The sequence below is a fragment of the Caloenas nicobarica genome, chromosome 2, assembly GCF_036013445.1.
Source record: "Caloenas nicobarica isolate bCalNic1 chromosome 2, bCalNic1.hap1, whole genome shotgun sequence".
Classification (NCBI taxonomy): Eukaryota; Metazoa; Chordata; class Aves; order Columbiformes; family Columbidae; genus Caloenas; species Caloenas nicobarica.
Window position 1 is genome coordinate 38034087 of NC_088246.1, and position 25140 is coordinate 38059226.

The following is a 25140-nucleotide window of genomic DNA, read 5'->3' on the forward strand; positions in this document are numbered from 1 at the left end:
TACAGGAAGACTTATCAGTTAAAATAAGAACTATCAACAGTAACAGATACTGAATCCCTTATTCTCTGAATTTATATTAATAATTATTTGCAGAATTCTACCCAGTAATCTACAGTACTACAAAGATACCTATAGACTCACGTATAAAGACACTGCAGAGGCTGATTAATATGTTTCATATGACTATATTTATCTCACAGAATAATGCAAGAGATGATCACAGTAGAAAGTAAATAGGAGCAAGAAATCATTCTGGAACATCAATAATTCAGAGAGAAAGCTATTTAAGATAACTGTTGTTACAAAGACGACAAAAATGCATCGACAAAGGAAACAACCCAATCAACAGAATCAACACTGCCGAGCAGCCTTCTAAAGCAAGTTGTGCTGAGCAGAGTAAAAGCAATAACCACATCGGAAGGAACAGCGACCTCGCAAAGACGCAGTGTGAGACTAATTCCAGCGAGGGGGGTGGAAATCTCATCCAAAAAGATGACTCGTGGCAGTATCTGAGCGAGGGTGGACACAGCCATCGCCAGCGTCTGGAACCATGTGCCACACAAGGCTGCTATTCCCAACGCAGCTCTGTGGGTGGGGGACAAGAATTCATGGAAGTCATAACCAAGGTATAAAGGCTTATCACAAAACAAATTACTAATACTGGAAAAACATGCAAAGTTCAGGTTTCTTTTTCTTTTTAAAAGTCCTGGAAATTTAAAGTACGTGGAAGGCTGAAGTTACTAGCATTATTTTTGTTGCAATAAAAGCAATATATTTTGAAATACAAACCCAAGCTTTACTTTGGATCTCAGGATATGTAATTCAACATATTTGGCACCTAATGCTCCATCTTTTACATCAGATGAGAGTTTGTAGTACTAAATGATGCTACAGGCTGTTTCAATGTAACACAAACACATAGATTATTTATGATGGTTACATTTAAACTACAGTACTTACAAGAAGGACACCAAGTTCTCCCAAAGATATTCCTGGATATCTCGGGGGCTGGAAGGAGAAGAGGCATCCATCTGCTATTCCAAAATCCTTGTCATCATTTGTTTATATTTATACCAAGCTTTGACGAGCGTTAAATGTATAATTAATTTAAAATTGTATCTCACTTTTTCCTTCTAGCTTTCATGCCTTCATATAACTAAAAGATGAGAAAATTGTTCACTATCTTAAAAAAAAATAAAGAAATCTGATCCACTTATGCTGGTTTATTTACTTGATCCTCTAACGCTTTCTTGCTTAAAATCAGGCATGTTATTTCAGAGCATTCTGTAGGTTATATTAATAGCATTTACAATTCCCAGCAGGTTTATCAGCAGCAGATATTCACAAGGATGTCTGCCCCCAGTAATCACAGTTCACAAGTAGGTGCATTAACATAAAACTAATATCATTAACATAAAACTAATATCATTAACATATGTGTCCAGCTGTGAGCTGAGTTGATTTGGGGGTAGGAGGATGCGATGCCATGCCGTTTCCTCAGTGACTACCTATTTAGCAAGGACTACTGCTCCGAGGAGCTTCACAGGCAAATGAACCAGTAACTTCAGATGTTTCACTATGAACCAGCAGAACTGTCAGAGATCATGGCAAAAGTATTACACCATTTTAAAATAAAAAGTAGATTCAAAAAATAGAGTTAGGAGCATTGCTGGTGTTGAATGCTACTTAATGATTTGCTATTCAGAAAAAAAAGCTTTGAGCTTGAACAGTTCCCCAGCATAAAGCAAGAGGTGAAAAAATGAATCTGTAAGCCTGGAGAATCGTGACTCTATGAAGTACCCCAAATGACCTAAGAGAAAACTCATGTTGATCCTCTGATCACTGACCACTATTGAAAATGAAAAATGATCACAGCAAAAGAGGAGTAAGACCCTCTGGAGATTCCAAAACCAATTACCTACATGTTATTTCAGTGTGTTCACATGTATCTCTTCAAATAGTAACTGCATATACAAAGAGCCACATCAACTTTAAAATTTCTTATGATATACCTGGGATTGACACAGTTTTGGGGAAAAAAGACAAAAACACACACCCAGTACTGCAGCTCAGATACCATTTTTACAGTCTTCAATTTCACTTTTACAATTCTATTTTTTAAGTACTTCAGAAAGAATTTCAATTTAAAAATTTGGAAAGAAAGCAAAGCAAGCAGGAGATGAATTCTCATCTGACATTAACATTAAGAGGACAGATAAAAAGGCAGACAATAGTGTTGCTCCTGAAGCTGAGGGAACAAATCTTTAAATACTATTTCACACATCTCTTAGCAAGGTAATTATCTGGATAAAAATAAGGTAGCATGCTATGAGTCACAGCAGTTCATACATAAATCAACCCATCAAGAAAGTTCAAAACCAGGACAGATTTTCTAAAAATCTACAGCTATTTTTCAAAAACATTGTACTTTAAAAAGATCAGAAGAGAGTGAGTCTTTTCAACCTGAACAGATGCTTGTTACATTCAAAGCAGTGATTACAATTCAAGAAGTGATGTTCATATATGTTAAAATCGAAGAAAAAACTGGTTCAGAATACTTTTGTCCATAGTAGGTTACCTCTCAAAGGTTAGTTTGGCTTCACAAAAACTTCAATGCTTGAAACATAAGGGGACCAAAGAGTTAAAACCCCCTAGATCACGAGTTTCAAATTCATTTTCACTGGGGGCCACATCAGCCTCACCGTTGCCTTCAAAGGGGCAAATGCAATTTTAGGACTGTGTAAATGTAACTGCTACTACATTTATACGGTCCTAAAATTACATTCAGCTCTTTGAAGGCAACGGCGAGGCTGATGTAGTCCCCGGTGAAAATGAGTTTGACACCCCTGCCTTAGATTATTACTATGGAACAGTGAATTTCTGGTACACAGCTGCCACATATTTTAGAACACCCAGAGGAAAACGACAGTTAAAAATGAGTATTGGTAGAGGAAGGAAAGCATCACATACTTTAGGTCTGCCAAGGAACAAAGATTAGACTTGATCAATAGTATTTCTAGGATAGCAGGGTGGCAGTTGCTGAGGGAATTTGGTACCAGCACATCACCTTTAAGAATTTGGTTTTTAATTCATGGGTTTTAATCATCACAATTTAATTTCCATGTTTCAATTTTAACACTTCCAGTCAACCTAATATGACGAGGGAAAAAACAGGAAGAAGGAATAGGAGCATTTTAGAAAATACTGCAAACTTATATGTCTGTCAGAATGATAAAACAGAAATCCTATTTTGAACAAAAAATATGCATTTGCAAAATGAAATTAAGTGATAGGAAGCACTCAGCTCATGCACTAACAGGGATAAATTATAATAGGTAAAAAGCTCCTTGGATTTGTTTCCCCCTCTCTGAAAGGAAAGCGATACATTTTAAAAGAATTTTTTTAGAGTAATTTCTGAGAGTAAAACTAGAAGTGCATCCAAATGGCCTCACCTGATCTTTAATGAAGAAGTGCTATAACACATATAGAAGAACAGTGCATGTGTTCATTTCTCTATTGCCAGGGCAGCCAGCAACCCAAGCAGCAGTTGCCTTCTTAAGCCAGGTAACAGACAGCCCTACCACGGAAGGTCACAGAATCACAGAATGGTCGGGGTTAGAAGTGACCTCTGGAGATCATCTAGTCCAACCCACCTGCTGAAGCAGGTTCACCTAGAGTAGATCGCACAGGAATGTGTCCAGGTGGGTTTTGAATGTCTCCAGAGAAGGAGACTCCACAATCTCTTCGAACAGCCTGTTCCAGTGCTGTGTCACCCAGTACCGGATCTGACGGTCACCAATGCAAGTGAGCCAGTCAGCAACATCAAGACTGGAGGCAGCCTGGGCTGCAGCAGTCATGCACTGGTGGAGTTCACAGTCCTGAGAGATGTGGGTCAGGTGAAGAGTAAAGTCAGGACCCTGAATTTTAGGAAAGCAAAATTCCAGCTCTTCAAAGAATTAGTCAATAGGACCCCTTGGGAAACTGCCCTCAGGGACAAGGGATCAAAACAGAGCTGGCAGATCTTTAAAGACGCTTTCCGTAGAGTACAATAGTTCCCAATCCCCAGGTGTAAGAAATCAGGAAAGGGAGGCAAGAGATCAGCATGGCTGATTCGATACCTGCTGTTCAAACTAAAGGGCAAGAGGAAACGCACAAGCGGTGGAAGCAGGGACAGGTATCCTGGGAAGAGTTACAGGGATGCTGCCCGCTTGTGCAAGGACTGGGTCAGGAAGGCCAAGGCGTGGCTGGAGTTGAACTCTGCAAAGCATGCAAAGAATAACAAGAAGGTATATCAGCCAGAAAAGGAAGGTGAAAGAAAGCATACCCACCCCACCCCCAATGAACAAGACTAGCAAACTGGTAACAACAGATGAGGAGACAGCTGAGGTGCTCAACAACTTTTTTGCCTCAGCCTTCACTGGCAAGCTCTCTTCCCACACCTCTCAAATGGATGAACTGCAAGACAGGTACTGTCCCTCCCAATGCAAGGCAAGATCAGGTTAATCACCACCCAAGGAACCAGAACATACATAAATCTATGGGAACTGATGAGATGCATCCCAGAGTCCTGAGAGAATTGGCTGATTCAGTTGGCAAGCCACTCTCCGTGATATTTGAAGTCATGGCAGTCAGATGAAGTCCTCAGTGACTGGAGAAAGGAGAACATCACATCCATTTTTGATAAGGATAGAAAGGCAGACCCTGGAACTACCAGCTTGTCTGCATCACTCCTGTGCCTTGGAAGATCCAGGAACAGATTCTTCTAGAAGCTATGCAAAGGCATATGGAGGACATGGAGGTGAGCAGAGACAGCCAGCACAGCTTCACCAAGGGCAAGTCTCTGACCAACCTAGTGGCCTTCTACGATGGAGCGACTACATCAGTGGATAAAGGAAAGGCTATGGATGTTGTCTGTCTGGACTTCTGTAAGGCCTTTTACACAGTCATAGAATAAGAGAACAGTTTGAGTTGGAAGGGACCTTCAAAGCTCAGCTAGTCCAACCCCCTGCAATGAGCAGGGACATCTTCAACTAGATCGGGTTGCTCAGAGCCCCGTCCGGCCTGGCCTTGAATGTCTCCAGGGATGGGGCATCTACCACCTCTCTGGGCAACCCATTCCAATGCCTTGCCACCCTTATTGTAAAGAATTTCTTCCTCATGTCCGGCCTGAATCTCCCTTCCTTTAGTTTAAAACCATTACTCCTTGTCCTATCCTAACAGGCCCTGCTAAAAAGTCTGTTCCCGTCTTTCTTCCAGGCTCCTTCTAAGTACTGAAAGGCCACAATAAGGTGTCTCTGAAGCCTCCTCTTCTCCAGGCTGAACAACCCCAACTCTCTCAGCCTGTCCTCATAGGAGAGCAGTTCCAGCCCTCTGATCATCTTGGTGGCTTCCTCTGGACCCTCTCCAACAGGTCCATGTCTTTCCTGTACTGAGGGCTCCAGAGCTGGACACAGGACTTCAGGTGGGTCCTCACCAGAGCAGAGGGGCAGAATCACCTCCCTTGACCTGCTGGCCACATTCTTTTTGATGCAGCCCAAGACATGATTGGCCTTATGGGCTGCAAGCACACATTGCCAGCTCATGTCCAGACTTTATAGCAGGGCTTGTTGTGATGGGACAAGGGGTAACTGTTTTAAACTAAGAGGGGAGATTTAAGCTAGATATAAGGAAGAAATTCTTTACAAGAAGGTGTCCTGGTTTTGTTAAAAACAAGACCAGTTTCTCTTTTAGTGAATTTTCCTTTCAGCCAAGTTCTTCTAAGTAACTGCATTTTTCTGAATTTGACTGCATGTTTTTCAGACACTGTTCGCTCCAGAGCTGATAATGGTAGCAATGGTATGCAGAAGAGACCCAGGTTTAGACTTATTGCTATGGCAGCCAAGGTTACTGATAAATTTTGCGTGTCCCGTAAGTGAGAGGGGCATATTCACAAGGAGGGGGGAACAGAACAGGTGACTAAAAATTGACCAATTAAGTATTCCAACCCATACACATCATACACCCTATAAAAGTGGGAGATCACAAGGGTCTCGCTCTCTTCGACCATGGCTGGCATCTGATGAGGACCCTGCCTGTCATGCCTGCGACCCAAGGCCTGGTTCCAGACCCTGCATCCCCGAATCCAGTTCCAGTTTGCTGCGGAGTCCAGCCCAGGACTTCAGGGTGCCTGACCTGCAGCTGCCAGAGCAACGCCAGCTCCACCACTGCACTACCCCAGGAAATTGAAGAGTGGTTTTGTATATTTTGTATTCTTTTCTCTATTTATTAGTAGCATTAGTAAAACATTTTTAACTTTTCCAACTTGCAAGTCTCTCTCCCTTTTCCTCCTATTCCCTTTCCTTACTGGGGAGGGCGCAGGGTTAACAGAAAGCATCTGCCATGGTTTGTTGTTGCCCTGCAGTAAATGGTGACATAAGGGTAGTGAAACATTGGAACAGGTTGCCCAGAGAGGTGGTAGATGCCCCATCTCTGGAAACATCCAAGGCCAGGCTGAACAGGGCTCTGAGTAACTGGATCTATTAGGTTGGTGCAAAAGTAATTGCAGTTTTGGACCATGAATTTTAAATCATTATAACTAGACTCAAACACATATTTATTAATCAAAATAGGAACCACTACAATGAACACATATTTGCCAATGAGAAATAAGTTTGTTTATTCCTATAGCATAAAAAGTCCGTGCTTCGGGATTCAATGAACTCTTAGAAAGCATTTTCTGCATCCTGCTGGCTGTGGAAGCATTTTCCCTGCAAAAACTTGTCAAGGTGCTTGAAGAAGTGGCAGTCAGTTGGCAAGAGGTCAGGTGAATACGGTGCAACAGGCAAAACTTTGTAGCCCAATTTGTTCGACTTTTGAAGCGCTGGTTGTGCGACGTGAGGCCAGGTATTGTCATGGAGACTAATCTGGCCCTTTCTGTTGACCAATGCCAGCTGCAGGCGTTGCAGTTTTCAGTGCATCTCATCCATTTGCTGAGCAGACTTCTCAGATGTAATGGTTTCACCAGGATTCAGAAAGCTGTAGTGAACCAGACCAGCAGCAGACTGAACAGTGACCCTGACCATTTTTGGTGCAAGTTTGGCTTTGGGAAATGCTTTGTAGGTTCTTCTCGGTCCAACCACTGAGCTGGCTGTCGCTGGTTGTCATATAAAATCCACTTTTCGTTGCACATCATAATCTGATCAAGAAATGATTCATTGTTGTTGCGTGGAATAAGAGACGACATCACTTCAAAATGACAATTTTTGATATTGGGTCAGCTCATGACACACTGGCTTCTCAAGCTTTTTCGCCTCTCCAATTTGCTTCAAATGCTGAACAACGGTAGAATGGTTAACATTGAGTTCTTCAGCACTTTCTCATGTAGTTGTAAGATGATCAGCTTTGATGATTGCTCTTAATTGTTCATTGTCAACTTCCGATGGCTGGCCACTACGCTCCTCATCTTCAAGGCACTCCTCTCCTTTGCAAAGCTTCTTGAACCATCACTGCACTGCACATTCATTAGCAGTTCCTGGGCCAAATGCGTTGTTGATGTTGCGAGTTGTCTCTGCTGCTTTACGACCCATTTTGAATTTCAATAACAAAATTGCTCGAATTTGCTTTTTGTCTAACATTTCCATCGTCTAAAATAAATATCAAATAAAGAGCAAGTAATAAGTCAGTAGCACAAAAGCATAAAGTGAGAAAAGTGCATTAAAATGATGCATAACATAACCACATTTAAGAATGTATTCCAATATCAAACAGTGAATTTCAACAATGCAAAAACCGCAATTACTTTTGCGCCAACCTAATAAAAACGATGGGTTAATTGTTACAGCTAAGCCCACATGCACAGTAGACACAGACCTTCCCAGCAAAATTAATCCAAACTAAGTAATACCATCAATCTAAAGCAGATCACTTAACCAAACAAAGATCTTGCTCATTTATAGTTGAAGTGGGCTTACATTGACTAAACAGAATTCACTTCCAAATACACGGGTGTGGTGCTCTCAAAAATGAGTTAAATGGGTCAGATTTTTCCTTGACAGAGAGAAACCCAAGGTGAATTGGGCCACATTTTTCACTTCTTCAGGGGTGAGGAGGATAGGGGTCAGATGGCAAAAAGTTGGGAGACTACCTTCCAAATATGGAATTGAAAAGCGACGTGCAGTCAACCAGGTGTGATCAAAAAGAACCAAAATCAGAGACAAAAGAACCACCCTATAAAATGAATATTGCAGCAAACATACCACATCTTTCCACAGCAGTGAAGCACCATTGCAGCAATTTCCCTGCCCTTGGTCCTAGACTGCTTAAATCCCACCACAGCAAGGAGACCAGCAAGCCACGACTAAATACTTGTGAAGAACACACCTCCTCACCAAGCATAAACCCTCTTCAGAACAGACAGTCGATTGCTTTACTAACACTTTTTCAACTAATTTCTACCTTTGTTTAGATAAAGGGCAGACCCAGTCAAATCAAAGTGAATTATCTTGGTTTATATTTTTGCTTTTTGGATGCATTTAAATAGCACATGATGACCTTTACGATGTGTTAATTACTTCACTTTTATTACTTTTGCTATAATTCTTACTTTATTTTTTTTTTCAGGGCATTTAATAAAAACAGAAAAAAAAAGTTGTTTTAATTACATGTGCCACTAATTTAAAAGCTTCCAAGAATGTTTCAAGTTAAGCAGTTGTTGTATGAAGGAAATACTATGGAGCTGAATCAATCACTTGGGGTTGATCACAAAGTCTGTCAAAATTTTAGGATGAGTACAATTCTGTCAGATTTCACTCCATAACAGACACTTTTCCCCAGCTTCCTCTGGTTTTCAACACTGAACAAATCGAGTAAGAGGAATGATTGTAAAGAAAATACCATTTGTTACAGAAGAGGCTACTGTTGTCTAAAACCGCTTTCAAACACTGGACTTTCACAAACTCGTTCCAAGTGCTTAGCTCATGACTTCCGTCCACGAAGCAGTTCAAATTCAGTCCTTTGGCAACAAATATATAGTACTTAAGTGTTATTTTTTTTACATTCTTTGAATGCAAGTAGATGCTATACTTAGATCTTAACAAATTTGATTCATATATTTCCTAACATAATTTTTAAACTAAAAATTTCTCTGTCCTGTTCTCTACATCCTCAAGCTGAACATTCCCTCAAAGTTCCCACACTCCACGCCAATAAACCACACTGAAAACAGATTAACCTTTTGTCTAGTCTTATCATTGAGAACCTTTGTACAACATAATACAAAAAGCGCAACAGAAAGTACTCCATATCTCTTATAAGATAGGGAACATTAAGTACAGAATAGCAAAAAATTACCCTAAGTGTCATTTAATTCACAACATTGAACTTGATTTTTAAACATAGCCACATAATACAGGTGTTCTCAAAACTTTGCCTACTTTTAACGATTTATTTCAGCACAGCAAATAAGATTCTGCTAACCTCTCATATTCCCTCCTCTTACAAAGAAAATCTAGAATCAGATATTTAGGTAAGCTTTCTTAAATATCAAACTGCTTTTCTTATTAACACTTTGCAAAATATTTATTTGTTGTTTGTCACTCTGTTCCCTGCCCCCATCACCCACATCCCAGTGATCATTCGTTTACATTTCATACTTTTATGTCACCCATGTGGGTTTTGACACCTACTAGGAGCGGCACTGACACTATTCTCCAGTTACTTGCTCCAGAGCCCACAGCAGACACAGATGACCTACTCATGAAGCAGGCCCTGAATGACTGCCTAAGATTTTAGATAAACAAACAAATTAAAAAAAAGGTGCTGATAAGCACTTTCAAGAACAAGCATGAAGCAGAAGCTGTAACCTGACCTGAGTATTCCCTGCTTGCTTCTAAAAAAAAAAAAAAAAAAAAAAAAAAAATCATGAGGGCCAAGGGCCCTGACTTAAATCTTCCACATTCTTTGCCTTTTAGCTCAAAATACAAAAAATACCTTGTTACAAACATACAGGTGATATGTAAACAACTATTTGTGTGGAGACTCTTAAGTGCAATTTTATTATATCCTTATTTTTTAAGGTAATTGCTCCCAGTGCATTCTTATAGTCAGAAGACACGCCCATTTTTTTTAAACCGAGCTTTGTAGTTTTATCATTGTTTATTCCAGAAAATTAAACCATAGTCAAATGCATGAATAGCCTCATCCATAACTTACTAAATTAAACAGCTTTGCAGCAGGATCAAACTGGGAAACAGAATAAAGTGGGGAATAGGCCATTTCAATAATGTTTTTATTAAAGGCGATTCAAAATGCTATCTTCTCCAGCTGCTGATAGAAATATTTGCACAACAAAGGCACTTATGTTGTGGTATCCATACAACCATACATGCAACATAAACCAAGTTTAACTACTATTTTATATTTCAATTTCCTATGGAGCCAGGATGAAAAATTTTCTTCCATGACAGAAGACTTCAATTTATTCTTAGATTGACATGCTTCACTAATTACTATTTCTAGAGAAGTGGTCAATTACTATTTATTTCAACTTAGTCATTTTTCCACAAGCGTGTTTTCTAGTTAAATACCTCCCTACTCTGAGCATGTATCTCTGTGCAGGGAGATAGAGGGATCACTGGTCACAACAGGCGTGACTCCAAGTAGTCACTGGATGCTGTCCAAGAATTAGAGCTGCACACACAGCAGTACACAAGGGCGTTAAGAAGTAGATGGGCTTTCTGTCCATACATGTTTCTATCTGGTAAATGGCTGCAGCAAGTTCAGACTATTTTTGGCATACAGTTTTCAGGTAACTGGACTCCCTGAATGTGATCTTATACTTTCACTGTAGCCTCCTGAGATGGAAGGCAAGAGAAAGGTTTTTTTGATGTCATTTGCAGAGCTCCAGTTGTAAACCCATGAGTAGCAGTGCACATGATCAGCCTAAGAGGAGGGGGAACCCTGAGAAATGCTGCAAGAAAAACTGAGGGTCCTGAAAGGCAGCGCATGTGGTAAACAAGTATGTTACAGAAGTCCTTTTCTTGTTTCAGTGTTTTCATAGTCAGTGTAAGTCAACACAACACGTTATAAATAGAAGTAGATATCCTTAAGACCCTAGGTTCTCTCACAATTAAAGAGGAATTCACGACCACACTCAAACCCAAAACCAATCACGAATCAGACAAGAAAACCGTGCATGTTGCTGAGTTTCAAAACACATTCTAAGAAGTTTCAGGCGAGTAACTTTAGGGTTATTTTCCCAGAGAAAGAGGCCCGAGGCAGACCACACTCAAATTCCTCCACTTGCCTTCCAGCCCTCAAACCAAAGGACACTCACAGAAGACGCCTCTTCTGCATTTACAGGACTTCTGTTGTAAAGGAAGACATGAGAGTAAGTTTATCTGAGCCAAAATACTCCTTTCTAGTTCCTTCTTAGGAAGACTTTCAAGGAATAACTTGGCAGTCATATGCTAACCTAAATAATTTGTCTGTCCCTGCTCTTTTCACCACTTTGCAGAAGAACAGAATGAGCAACTGCTTAAGCTCAGTTGCAACTAAATATCAAACCATAGTCTTAGGCAGGAAATCAGAAGCCAATGAGTTTCAATCATCATCACTATTATTATTAGGAGCTTTGCAAATGAATAAAAAGAATGTCATTAAACTCCATCCTAAAATTATGGAACTCCTACCTTTTCATGAAATTTACCTACTCCACATGACTTTAAAGATTGAAGTTCATTCAGACAACGTACTTTATTTCCTCTGCCCCCACCCCGCCAAGTCCTACCCTACACCAAAACATACTTGCTCTCAGTAGTTATTGTATTTCCTTCTCCTATCTGTCAGCTGAAAATGTTGGCCTTCACTGTGGTAGATAATTTCCAAGTCGCATAATTAGCACAGTTTTGGCTGTTAATTAACCTCTTAAAAGGAGAATAGAATAACAAGAAAAACACACCCTAATGCTTCTGCCTGTTCTGAACTTTGCTTGTTACAGGTCACTTTTCACTGTTTCTTACCTAGTAAAAAAAAAAAAAAAAACAACACACCAAACACAACAACAAAAAACCAACAAAAACTAAAACCAACAACAACCAGCCACAAAACAACGCCAAGACTGCAAATACACACCAAAGTGTTGCCAGCTCACTTCTGCAGCTGCATCATATACTACGTCAAGTAAGAACTTGGCGTTCTGAACAGGCACCCTGTGATGATGCATTTTTTCACAGCCATGCTACATCACAGCACTCCACACAACACCAGATCAGGAAATCTTGAGGTCAAAGTACATAATTCCAACAATTCCTCATCTTTTCTTCAGTTATCCATCCTACTTTTACAAGTTACTTTTCCCAGAAAGGAGTTGTGTCAGCCAACATAAGGGAAGTAGTAGTGGGCACTGTAGTCATGATAAAGAAAAAAAACAGAGGGGAGCTTCTGTGAACATGTCCAAAACACACATATTTGAGAAGAGGCAATAAGGGCTCCCACAGCGTAGAAGGCTGAACTCCAGCAGACATTTCCGAGATCTTTTCTGCAGGCACATTCACTCCGTCTTTGGGTTCAGTTAAATGTGGCCATAGGCTGCCACAAGACCGAGCTTCAGGCCTAGAAGATTTATATCTGCTTGTGGTCGTTCAGCAGGCAGAGAGCCAATTTTCTAAGGCACTTAATCCAGAACCACAGTTCCAAAATGACGTTGCAACACCTCTAAGCAGCACAGAGGAGAGCACTGCTAATACGGGTACAGTGAGCTTCCAGGGAAAGGGAGCTGAACGTCTCCTCTGACCGTCTCCACAGACATGATTGGTGTTGCTATTCCTCCTGTCATTCCAACAGATACTATTTCTCTGGCTTATGTAAGTTCCAGTGAAGAACTTTATAGAAGGAAACATATCTCACCACTGCCCCATGTAAGGGGTTGGATCCCAAGACAGGAAACCAGTGCGATACCCTAAATGCTTACGGTATTTTCTACAGCCATTGCAACAGCCAAAGAGAGCCTTCCAGATGAAGCTTAGGTTGAAATACAAAGATTAAATCAACAGCTTTTCAATAGTCATGCTAAATTTTCAGCAAAATTATTCAAGTACTTTTGGGCAGAGTCATAAACTGTGGTATTTCTACTTTGATGCTAGTAGTTCTTTAATTATGTACGCAATAAACTTAATACTTAAATGATTACTAAAGCAGTTTTAACACAAAAAACAGAGCATTGCAGGAATTTTATCAGCCTTCAAGTGAGGAACTCACAACTAATCTGTTTGAATGCAAACTATGAAAAATACCACACTTTTTTTTAAGCACTTGTGGCTTGCTAAATGTTGTCTTAAAAAAAAGAAAAAAAATGCAACCAATTCCCAATGCACAAAATCAAAGCCCTTTCAAAAATAAAATATGGCTGCATACAACTATATTTGCCCTTCCAAGATGACAAATTCTATATACTTGACCCAAACTCATTTTTTACATCTCCAGGTATACAAAAACAGTAGAAAGCACTCTTCCCTATATTATTCACAGTGTTAGTTTTGAGACTACAGATGCTGTGAGTTTCCCTCCTGTGCTGTAGAAAGGTGCAGCAGGTAGAAAAAGGAACCAACACCTTGAAGTCATTGCAAACAGAGCTCTACAGGGTAGCTGGATACCTGTTGGTTTTTGGATGATCCTTGACTATGAAGCTCTGAAGTTCATCAGAAGAGCTTTGCTGATCACTGATAATGACAATCTCTGATATCCTAACCATTTTTGTGCTTCTTGTTCTCAGTCTAGTGCTTTACAAATCCCTTCTTCACTGTTCTTTTGTTCTCATTACGAAGACCTCCTCCTCTCTTGAGCTCCATTTCTTCCGGAGCAGATTAACATGACTATTTACATCCCTGATTGCAGTAATTATAATTTGTTAAACTTATGGTAAAAAGAATAGACACATGCCTATGGACAAGTCATAAAATGTTACTTATTCTGTACTTGAAAAGTTCTACTTTAATACACCGTTCAGTCTGTAGTGCTAGATAACATTTAAAAGGCTGTGTGCTGGTGCATGGAAAGAACAGAAAACATAACATCATGGGGTAGAAGTGGAAGAAATAAATGATGGGTGGTTACTATGGGGTCAGGAATGCTGCAGGACAGTAATGGCAATTGCAACCTTGCATGTGACAGAAAACCAAGAAGAGAAAGTGTTCTACAAGTCCTCCTTAATACTGAAAATTATCTTCCAGAATGAAAGAACGCTATTTTAAAAAGCAACAGATAACAGCAGAGCTATAAAACAAAACATGGCTTCTGGAACTGAGGAGCAAAGGAAATAAAAGCTACCAGGCAGTACTAATACAGGGTTCTACTTTGGCAAAGAGGCTGCACGGCAACACAATATTAGCATAAGACCTCTTTCTATTGATCCTCATGTTCTAGCAAACACAGCAATAACCAAACAGAACCCTGCAGTTACAAAGGAACGGAAGCGAGGGGTAGGGAATTTCATTACTGTGCTATTTCTGAAGTCTCCCTGTACCATGACTCGGGACATTTCTCCAGTTCAAAACAATGAGTAATCACGTAACCAGAAACATAACATTAGCATTTTGGTTTTCTTCACCTATGTATTTTACGTGTGCTTTTCCTTCATTTTAACCTATAAACAACACTTTGTGAGGTGATGCTGGTGAGAGAATGAAGTGTTAGCAGAGGTAGAGAATAAGCAGCAGACACCACACAGAGATCAGAGGCAGGAAAGAGACATCGAGTGCTCAGGATGAAAAGAGACTTTGCATAGACTGCCTGCCCACTAACATGAGCCATGGACAGAAGATGCTGATGGTCTAGTGATGGGACAGGGAAGGAAAAAAAATACCAGTTACCCCTAACATTATATAAAACTGAGTCTGCAGCAATGAATTTAAATGACATTATGCATTAGTTTCAGATTATGTTAGTATATAAATAACTACAGAACTTCCTGAAAGTGTTTTTCCCCACCCAGTTCAGCTATCTATAATTCAAGTAGGTCCTTCAGCTATGAGCTAGATAGACAGATGCTTGGTGTCTTGTGCTGCCTGCTGTGAGATGACCAGGTTCCTAAATGGAAGGTTCAACTTCCTCCCTGTTAGACGTACCAGTATAGATGGAGCTACCAAAACATAAAGGATAAACAGCAAAATTTTGAAACAGAACACTGAATTCTTCATGATATCAAAATGTAGAGGATAAACAGCAAAATCTTGAAACAAAACACTGAATTCTTCATGATAGCTAGAAATTCTGTAAGCTCTAAAAAGGCTCATTTTGGCTTCAATGCTTTAACTACCACAATTTCATTCTCATTTTTTCATGATGACAAGAATCCTTGCTTGCATTCCCTCTTCTTTATTAAGGTACCGTTCTATCTTCTTTTTGCCGAAGTCAAAAAGAATCTAGATGTACCCATGCTTTCTTTTTGGCACTGGATGGAACTGAAGTACAGGATTTCAGTGCAAAGTGCGAGTGAACCTCAAGTATGATTGCAGACTGACCAAGAATAACTTAGAACCAAATTCCCATCACCTGGAATTAGGAAGGCCATTACTTGACAGTTTATTTCTTGAAAGTATGGAAATATCAAACATTTAGGATGGCTTCACAACAGTTCAGGACAGAGTCAGAAATGGATTGGCTCACATGAACAGGCAGTTACATACAAACCTGAACATTCACAAAGTCTTCCTAACATGACACAGTTTACTATTCGGAGGCATTCATTCCTACTCTGGGGCAGGAAAGTTCCCCCATCTCTGTAAACACAGTTCTGAAGTTTAACAACATAAGCTTAAGCAAAGTGGTTTGGCTTTTTCCTGTTTTACTCCAAACTCCAGTTTTAGAATAGGCAGACCCTTCTTTTACATCTTTCAAATTCAAATATAGTTTCAGCAGTTTAGTGGGAAAAATATCTAAGTGATAAGGCTGCCCTGAACAGGTAGGCTTTAGCCATGTAAACAACAACCTTCTTTACATGGTATTGTTCACTTAATTCACATACACATATTAGTGTAGAAATAATAAATGAAAATCTAAGATTATATTCAATTCACAACAAAGCGCACCTCATTATTATAGGAGAGAAGCCATTAGGTGCTTCAGCTAAGGAGTAGTTCCTCAATCTACAAGGATGCTACAGACCAACTGTTTTGCCCCTTGCTCATTTGTGTATCATGGCTGGTGCTTCCTTTTCAACCCTCTGCACCCACCCAGCTGCCTACAAGTCATATCCTCCTTTCCCTCCCAACTACTCAGTCCCACCACTCTTGCATTAGCTCTAGTTTTTGTGCTGAAATGGGTGAGTGCTGTATAATTCATCAACACCTGAGCAACCACAACTGAATCAACATGGTTAAACTGGTATAATCCCACCCCTTGGCGAGAGTACTTGCATCATTATGAAGGCGAGGAAGAATAACACTCCCTGATACTTCAGAGGTTAATATTAAGATTCTGTCTTCATCTGCACGAAGGATAACACCAAGACACCTTATTTCAGATTCATCTTCAAACACCAGATTAGAACTTGTCCTCCACCCCCACCAATGAAGCAAAACAAAACCTCTGAGAATCGGTACTGTAAGCGCGCTCTCAGGACTCAGACATGGACTGCTTTGCTCATTTTTTTTATTGATGTGAAATGTTTTGCGATTCGTATTATGATACAGGTTATTTAAACAGACACATTATAAATAACTTTGAAACGGTTAGTCACTGTAACTAAGGCAACGAGTCTCCCACTCAACTTCCAGAAATAGGCATAGAGGTAAGAACAAAAAGTTGGCAGGAGCAAGAAAGCAAATGATCAAATATTAGTTTGACCTCAGGAAGGCCCAGCTGACTGGAAAAATAAAAGGTATAGCAACTAAGAAACAAACTAGCTGCTAAAAGATAAAGTGGAAGATATGAAGTGTATCATACCAAAGATATTTAATTTCAGTCATCCTATTCCACAACCCATTTCAGTGAATGGAAACAAGGACAGAATAACAATCCACATCAGACAGCAGTTGCTAGTTCAGAGTCTCAACAGTTACCAGTTTCCTACAGGAACTGACTTTTTTGTGGATGCTAAGGAAGCCACTTCTTCATAGGCATGTGCACATTTGCCTCAGCTTTTTTCCCCCTGATATTTGCCTCCAAGTAATGGTCACAAACCTTCAATGCTATCTGCATGAATAGACCTTTATGCCCTCACAGAACAGCGCTGAGTTAACAGGATCTGCTGTAAGGATCTGACTGCAGAATCAAGGCTTGCTTTGTTTCTCCCCCACCTTTCCCCCCCGCTCCTTCCTTAAAAAAAAAAGAAAAAAAGTTTGTTTTCTTCACTAAGAAGAACTGTTTGTTCACAAGTCAGAAGTACCCAAGTTATCATCAGGGAATCTGATCTTCCAAAGCAAACACGTGGTAGAACCAGGTTCTCTCAACACATTCTAAAGGAAGGTCTAGTAATTACTGTGTATAACAAGATAAATGGAGTTCAAGTTACTCGAAGTTTTCCATCAATTAAAGAAACTTATCTTTTCAGTACATATGAGTTCTTAGCCTAGGAACACGAGAATTAACAGTAATACTGAAGCTATCTTGATAACTATTACAACTTCCTAATTTAGTTACTTTGTATACAGTTAAAACAGATTAGGTGCAAATTTTAGGAAGCATGTGTGATGGAGATTAGAGTGCACAGAGTGCTTCTCAACTTCGAAACAAGATTCCCAAAAGTATTTTTTTTAGAGAACAGTAACATTAAAGTAACTTCTAACAGAAAAAAATTAAACACATCTCATTAGTCTGTGTCTGAAGAGAATTTGTAGAGCAATACCACATCATTCCACTCCCACCATATCCCTCCCTCATTGAACAGCAGCAGCTCCTTTCATCACCACAGGAGACCATTCCTCCTCTTAGTGTCACAAGGAACTAGTTGGGACATTTATTCTTGGCATGAATTCTAAAAGAATGAAGTCTAACACTGGCAGTAATGAAAATAGCAACCATAGAGGCATTCGGGGTGTTCACTATGACACTGCAAACATTTGTTTAACTGCCAATTGAACAAGATCCATCTAAGCTAAGAGAAAGATATAAATGGGCAATAAAGAAGTCAGTGCTCTCAATGTTCAAGGACTTTGAAGATAAGTGGTCACTCTAATATCATACAGTTGTTCATACCCTGATCCTTTCCACTCACATCTGACTTCTGGGAATAAACGCATTGCCTCAAGCACAGTCTAGTAGTCATACAGGAAAATCCCATACGAATTCCTGTCAAATGTCCATTATTACGAGCCCTAAGATTTCTTCCTATTACATAATGAAGATTCAGAGAAAACAAGAAATTCATAATTAAACCTATGATGTACTGAAAGAAAATAATAAAGCTATACCAACTATAATAACACCGCATCCAATGAGCTTTGCAGTTATATAGCTGCAAAATCAAAGAACAAAAATCTGCCAATTTTCATCAGAGCTTCATGCATTTCAACAAAACTCTACTGAAATGAAGGCTTATGCTAGCCTGAAAGACAACCTGCCCCTATGCAAGTAAGGCTTGCAACAGAAAAGCAACAAATCCCTCGGCTGTCAGGCAATCCAAATTTCCCCTATCCACTAAGAAAAACTGGGTTGTCAATTACCCTTTATGTGCAAGACAGACTAACCCACAGCTCTCTCAAGCAAGAATTTACCTGTTCTGGGAAACAGCTAATATACCTAAAAATGATGACTGGATAGCAAAAAAAATACCAGAAGACACACAAGTTACTCCTTTTTCTTTCCCCACCTCACACTCCTCAAAAAAGGTCTGATAAAACATCAGTGAACCTTGACCCAAACTTTGCTTTCAAAGCAGTTGCTTACAGGAGAATATCATGGTGTTTCAGGAAGAAATAAACCTTTATAGTCTCCCTCTTACTTGGTATTTTGCTAGTTAAAGCAGCTTTTTATCTAGAAGAACCTGGTGTACAAGCACCAGTCTATGAAGACAGTATGCAGGCAAACAAAACGAAGAGCAAAATACCTTCATCGGAAGGTACACTTACTGTATTTTTCATCTCTGCTTTGAATGGCTTCACCTCCAGTGATAGAATTTTCGGATTTGCTTCCTTTGTTTTTAAATGTCAGTCCAATGCTGTACAACAAAACAAGAGCACCCAGAACAATCCACAGCTCCTAACTTGACACCTGAATGATTGATTGCTCTTTCTACCCCAGAGTTAAAGCTTCCTATTGAGCACTACAGGTATCAACTTTGCTCAATATAGTTCAGTTTAGCTTCAAATGCTACTTTGCAAATACAGCTTATGGGGGTTTTTGATACCTAATATACTTTGAAAGTAAACACAAGTCAGTTCTGAAAGTGCAATGTACACTCTGAATTATTTCAAAACTTTGAAAGATATCCCTACCTCGTAGGATTGCACAGCAATAAAGTGCAAGTAGTGCTAACACAAATTCCTATTGAAGGTACCTCCTGGCTGCTTGCTGAACCCAATGAAACACCTGCTCTTCTCAGGGCATGGAAAACCTTTATTCTGAAAATTACACGTATCAAACCAGCCTCCAAAGACAACCAAATATTTGAGCTTCACAGGCACATTAAGCATCTGTAGGATCAAAGTTTTGTTTATCAGTGTACTAAGTAAATTAAATCAACTGCAAGCGGAACTAGGATTTCAACCTCTGAGCTCAATTAAGAGTCTCAGAGCAGAATTTCTCACTTCACTGTAAGTTCTGAAGTGCTGCTTTTACACTAGTGTGCAGTAACTTCAAAAACTAAACTAAATCAAGTGTAAGAAAATATCAGGCTGCTTGTATGCCCTAATTCTGCCTCTCCTCAGCACAATTCTGACATTTAAATACATTATCAAAGAACAAAATCAACAGGTTTATGTTGATTTTGGAGAAAAAATAATTTTGATAATTACAGGAACGTAATACTTTAGGAGAATTTTTGTTCCAGAAAGTTATTAATCTGTCTGTTGTAGAAGTAAATTAGTAAATCATTTCCCTCTTCATACTAGCTGAACAGTACAAACAGAGCAGCCTTTACACTCGCCCATGAAACAGCCACCACTGAAGAGAGAGACTCACCATAGGGACTCCAAACACACCTGACACTTTACTTTATTCTAAAGGAAACAAAGTATATGATTCAAACAAACAGGGAATATGTTTTATGAAATATTGAATACAAACTTTCATATAGTACCATGGTTTGGTTTGGGGTTTTTTTTGTGGGTTTTTGCCTTTTTGGGGGGTTTTTGGGGGTTGTTTTGTTTGTGTTTTTTTGTTTTGTGGACTTTCTGGGGGGTTGTTTTGTTTTGGTTTTAGTTTGCTGTTTTGTTTTGGTTTTTTTAAAATAATGACCAGGTGGTGTTATAATCTTAGCACAGCATCTAGTTCTGAAGTCAAGACATCTTGCAGCGTACTGCACAAGAACGCTGACCTGGAAGAATTCTCTGTAATTAGCAAAACAGAGATACTTAATGTTAATATGATTCCTCATGATTTTGGGCACTCTTAAAGAAAGCAATTTTAACAAAATTGAGTTTGTAACAAGTTATCAAGCAACTGATAGCCAGCAGAAATACAGCTGTTGCTAAAAAATCACTCCCTCCACAAAAGCCTCTTCAAAATCAGCACTCCCCTCCCTCTCTTCCTCCTCTGCCTCCTTTCCCTGACCCTACCACCCCCTTTTTAAGTGAAAGAATATTTCAATTCCCAGTGCATCAGTGCACCTTCATAGATCCATACTATCAAAAAATCCATTTCATACTTCTGGATTAAAACTTGCATTACAATAGAAGCTGAAAGCCTCCCATGCATTACTCTGTCAGACCAGTGGTCCCACATAGTCCAGTATTTCATCCCAGCATCAGTTAATGGAAGGATCCTTCTCGCAATAAAAGTTCTGAAATGCAATACTTTCATGTTAAAATATTAATGGTGTGGTTTTTGCTAGTTATTTGACAATTATTACTTGCAGAAGAGTTTTACTTCTTGGTTTTTAACAGAAGGTCTTACTTAATAGGAGAGATGAACAAGTGTTCATTCCTGTGGAGAGCCTCCCACAGAAGAAGAGTAATGAAGCCTAAAAAGAAACCTAACTCAAAGACACTACCTTTATTTCAGGCCCACAATCATTGCTCACTCATACATGAAGTTCTCAAAAATTATGAGACTTCACTAAGTTTACACACAATACAGCAGAACATAAAGATCCCAACCCTATATTGCTAAACATTTTTTAGAACAAAATCCCAAGCAACCATACAACCTAAGTGTAAGAAGACAGAGGTATATGCAGGCTGATGAAAGGACTAGCAGCTAACCAGGAGCTGATACCAATCAGTGTAGTAAACAGACACAGGATACCAGTTGCCTAACCACTGCCAAGTTTCTAGGTGTATTTTTCTGTGTGGTTTTTTTTTGGAGGGGGGAGGGGGTCTCCATGCTTTACAGTCAGTTATCTTAAGCAAGAGTATCAAGGAGAGCATCAGCAAGGTGTATGAGTTTTTACAGGTAATTTAGTCTAACACGCATGAAAACACGAGAAAATTCATTTTCTAGCAAGCATCTTTTCACACGCGGCAAACTGGCAGAGCAGACCCTCCCACCTTTGTATCTTCACACCGCACAGGAGACAATAGGTAGGACCTGAGAGACACCAGAAAGGGACAGAGCAGCCAAGACAAGTATTTTTTCATAAGCTGGGATGGAAACCGAAGAGTCTCGCAAACAAAGAAGGGTGTGATGTGATGAAAGCAACAAGCCACTGAAGGCACGAAAAACCACCTTGTTTTCAGAAGGGGAGGTCGGACTCGGGGAAGGTTTGTCATGACCACGGAGGAGAAACACACAGCAGCCGAACAAAAGGTTTTAAAGGCCAGAACGCGAAAAGTGGTGTGGGAGGGGACGGGCGGGCAGCTCTCGGGCAGCACCGCCCCGGCCCGGGTCCGGCTCCGGGCGGAGAGCAGCTCCCGCTCCCGGGCACGCCGCCTTCCGCCGCGGCTCCCGAGCCGGCTGGCCCCGGACCGAGCCCCTCAGCCCGGGCACTCAGTCTCTCCGGCGCAAGGTCCCTCAGCGCCGCTCAGAGACCTTCCCCTTCCCAACACACAGGCGCGGGGGAGCCCGCAGAGCCCCCATCACACCCCCGGGTGTCTCCTCCGCTCCCGAGGCGGGAGGCACGGCAGGGACCCCGGGCAGGGCGCCGTCCCTCCCTCAGCCCCGGGGCCAGTCCGCCACCGCGGCGGGGAGCCAAGGGAAGGGCAGAGCAGGGGGCGGGCGGGCTCCCGGGCCACCTGTTAGGCCCGATACCTGCGCGGGGCGGCGGCCCCCGCCCGCCCAGCGGGGCCACCGAGGGGGCACCGGTGCCCGCACCGGGAGCACATGGCGCCTCCCGCCGCCGGGCGGCCGCCACCCAACCCCGACCCCGCCGGGCCGCGGCAGCAGCCATGCTGCCTCCCCCTGCCCGCCGCCTGTCACACACACACACACACACACACACATACATACATGCACGCACAGCCACAGCGCGGCGAGGAGGAGGCGGGAAGAGCGCGCAGCCGCCGCGCCCGGCGGCACCGGGAGGAGAAGGGAGGGGAGAGGCGGGAGGCGGCGGCCGCCCCCGCGCACCCACCTGCTCGCGGAGTTTGAGGAACACCATGGCGAGGCCGCCGCACCGACCGGCCGCCGCCTCCGGCCACCAACGACTCCACTCGGCTCCGCTCGCCGCCCCGCCCCCCCCGCCGCCTGCGCGCCGGCCACGCCCCCCCCTCCTCTCCCGCCGCCGGCGCCACCCCGCGCCGGGGCCTCGCGCCGAGCTCGCGGACGGCGGCGCGCGGCGGGCCCGCCAGGGGCGGGACCGGAGGGGCGGGGAGGAGGAGAAGGCCACGCCCCTCCAGCCCCGCCCCGCCGCTCCCGTCGCGCTCCCGAGGAGCTTCCGGAATTAACCGCCCGCCGGCATCAAAGGCGCCCGCCCGCGCCGCCGCCCGCGGCCCGCGCCACCAAGGGCGGTGCTGATTGGTCCGCAAGAGGCGGGGCGGAGTAAGGGCGGCGCTGATTGGCGCGGCCGGTGAGGCGGGCTGGCGGGGTGGATAACGTGAGGTGGCGACAGGGAGGCGGAGGGCAGTGCGGCCGGGCTGAGCCGAGTGAGCAGCGGTGTTCTGAGGAGTCGCTGTGGTTTCCCCAGGCTCGGCCTTGGCGACCTGGCGATAAAAGCTCCGGATGGGAGTTATCGGTACAGCGGGGCTCGGCCCGAGGCGGGGGTGCCCCGGCGCCCCTCGGCCACAGGCAGCGCCCTGATCCTCCCGGGGAAGGGTCCGGCGCCCGCCCGCCTCCCTGCGGGGTGCAGTCACCCGCTGCCCCAGAGCTGGCTGAGCCCCTTGGCTGCTGGGGAGAGAAAGCGTTGCCGCGCTCCCGCCTGTTGGTGTGAGAAACGTGTCACGGAACCGCGGTCTCCTCTGCCGGCAGCTCTGCTACCGGGGGAACGCGTCGCACCCCGGGGGCATCCAGGCTCGGCGCTGGTGTCGGTGTGGAGCTGCCTGTGCTCCCCTGGGGTCTGCTGCAGGGGGGCCCAGCGCACACCCGGGTTTCGAGGGCGTGTTGGTACAGGGGACAGCAGGAGGGGCAGCCATAGAACTGACATCCTGGTCAGCGTGAACAGACAGAATAAAGGCACGAAGAGACACCTTGACGAGTTATCAAATGGTGAGATGGGGCGGCCATATGCAAGTAGAATACAGGTGACAGTCAATCCTAAAAAGAGATTATTTCACTATGTATTAAATGATCACCTTTTTCTGGCAGAGGATCAGTAGAGATGTCACCTGCGTGATTCTCATATTGTATTTTGAGAAGTAATTTACAGGCTTGGTGGTAAGCCTCTGTCCATCAAACACGAAGGACATCTTCAGAGTTAGCCCTTTAAAAATCCTGTGAAAGGAACAAAAAGCAGCACGCAGAACACTGAAATTAGATGAAGTTGCTCTTCCATAAAATAAAGCTGTAGTCAGCCAGGCCAGCATGATAACTATATTTTGGGAGGGTTATTTTCTCCTGAAATTTGATTTCCCTGCCAAAAAAATAACTGACTGAAGAGACTGGGTTTTTTAGGAATTGCATACTGCTACAGACAACGCTGATACGAATGTTTCAAGTTTCTTGACTTCCCTGTAGCTTCAAAATAGACTGTGACCTCTTAACACTCCACATATAGTTAAATCTACTTAGACTTTAGTATTACCTTAAGAAAGGAAGTTTAATAAAGTGTATTCTGTGTGAACACTTGTTTGTTTGTTTTTGCCCCACTCATGCACTGGTTGTTGATTCCAGTAGGAGCCTGGCACATGAATATGTTCTCCTGACAACTGGCAACATGAGAACAGAAGGGTTTTCTATAGGTACTAGCTAGGGCATGTCTCTCATTGTCTTTGAATACGAGTAGCCTGGTGGGGTGTGCTTGTGTTATTTCATTTTGACCAGTTAAGGTTGCAATCCTATTTTACCAGCCAAAGAAAAAAAACATTGTCACACTTTCTAAATCAGTTCTTGCTGACATCTAGGAATGTCCAGAAATGCTGATTATGGTAGGTAAATGTTTTAGTTAATTACAAATAGCCCCCTATTTTAGTACTTGTGCATTCTACCTATGGTATTATTGTTTGTGAATGAAAGCGTATTTTATGCAAAAATGAAGCAGGTAGATTTTGACACTACACAGTATTTGAGGACTGGGATAACAACGTGCTAAAGAGACTGATGGTTGTGGAAATCAGAGATAACTTTATCAATGCAGTCAGTGAAGGAGAAAATGACATCAGGAAACATTGGCTTTGTCTGTCCCCAAATTAGACTGCTCCTTTTCAGAGTCAAAAGAATGTCTGGGAGCTGATAAAGTTCCCCTTTCTCCTGTGAAACTTGTCAGTTTATGAAATTATTCAGAAAAAATCTACTTTCAGTTCACCTGCTATTCAGAGTAATTTCTGTGTGTAGGCAATTCTTTCTACACAAAAGTGTGGCACCTGCAATCACCAACATGTCGTGCAGCTTGGAGCCAGCACCGTTTCAGCAGGAGAAGATGCATCTTTATTTTATTGCTTCCCCAGTTCCTTACTTGAATACTCTGGCTATAGCTGGTGA

General features: G+C 42.2%; 1 protein-coding gene across 1 annotated transcript in view; it reads right to left on the reverse strand.

Annotated features, from left to right (window-relative positions):
* Positions 1–22849, reverse strand: part of ANKRD28 (ankyrin repeat domain 28) — a 130873-nt gene extending 108024 nt beyond the window's left edge. The window contains exon 1 of the mRNA XM_065630158.1: positions 22640–22849. Coding sequence (XP_065486230.1) covers positions 22640–22666 — 27 coding nt within the window. The 5' untranslated portion in view covers positions 22667–22849. The remainder of the gene's footprint in view (positions 1–22639) is intronic.
* Between the last annotated feature and the right edge of the window lie 2291 nt (positions 22850–25140).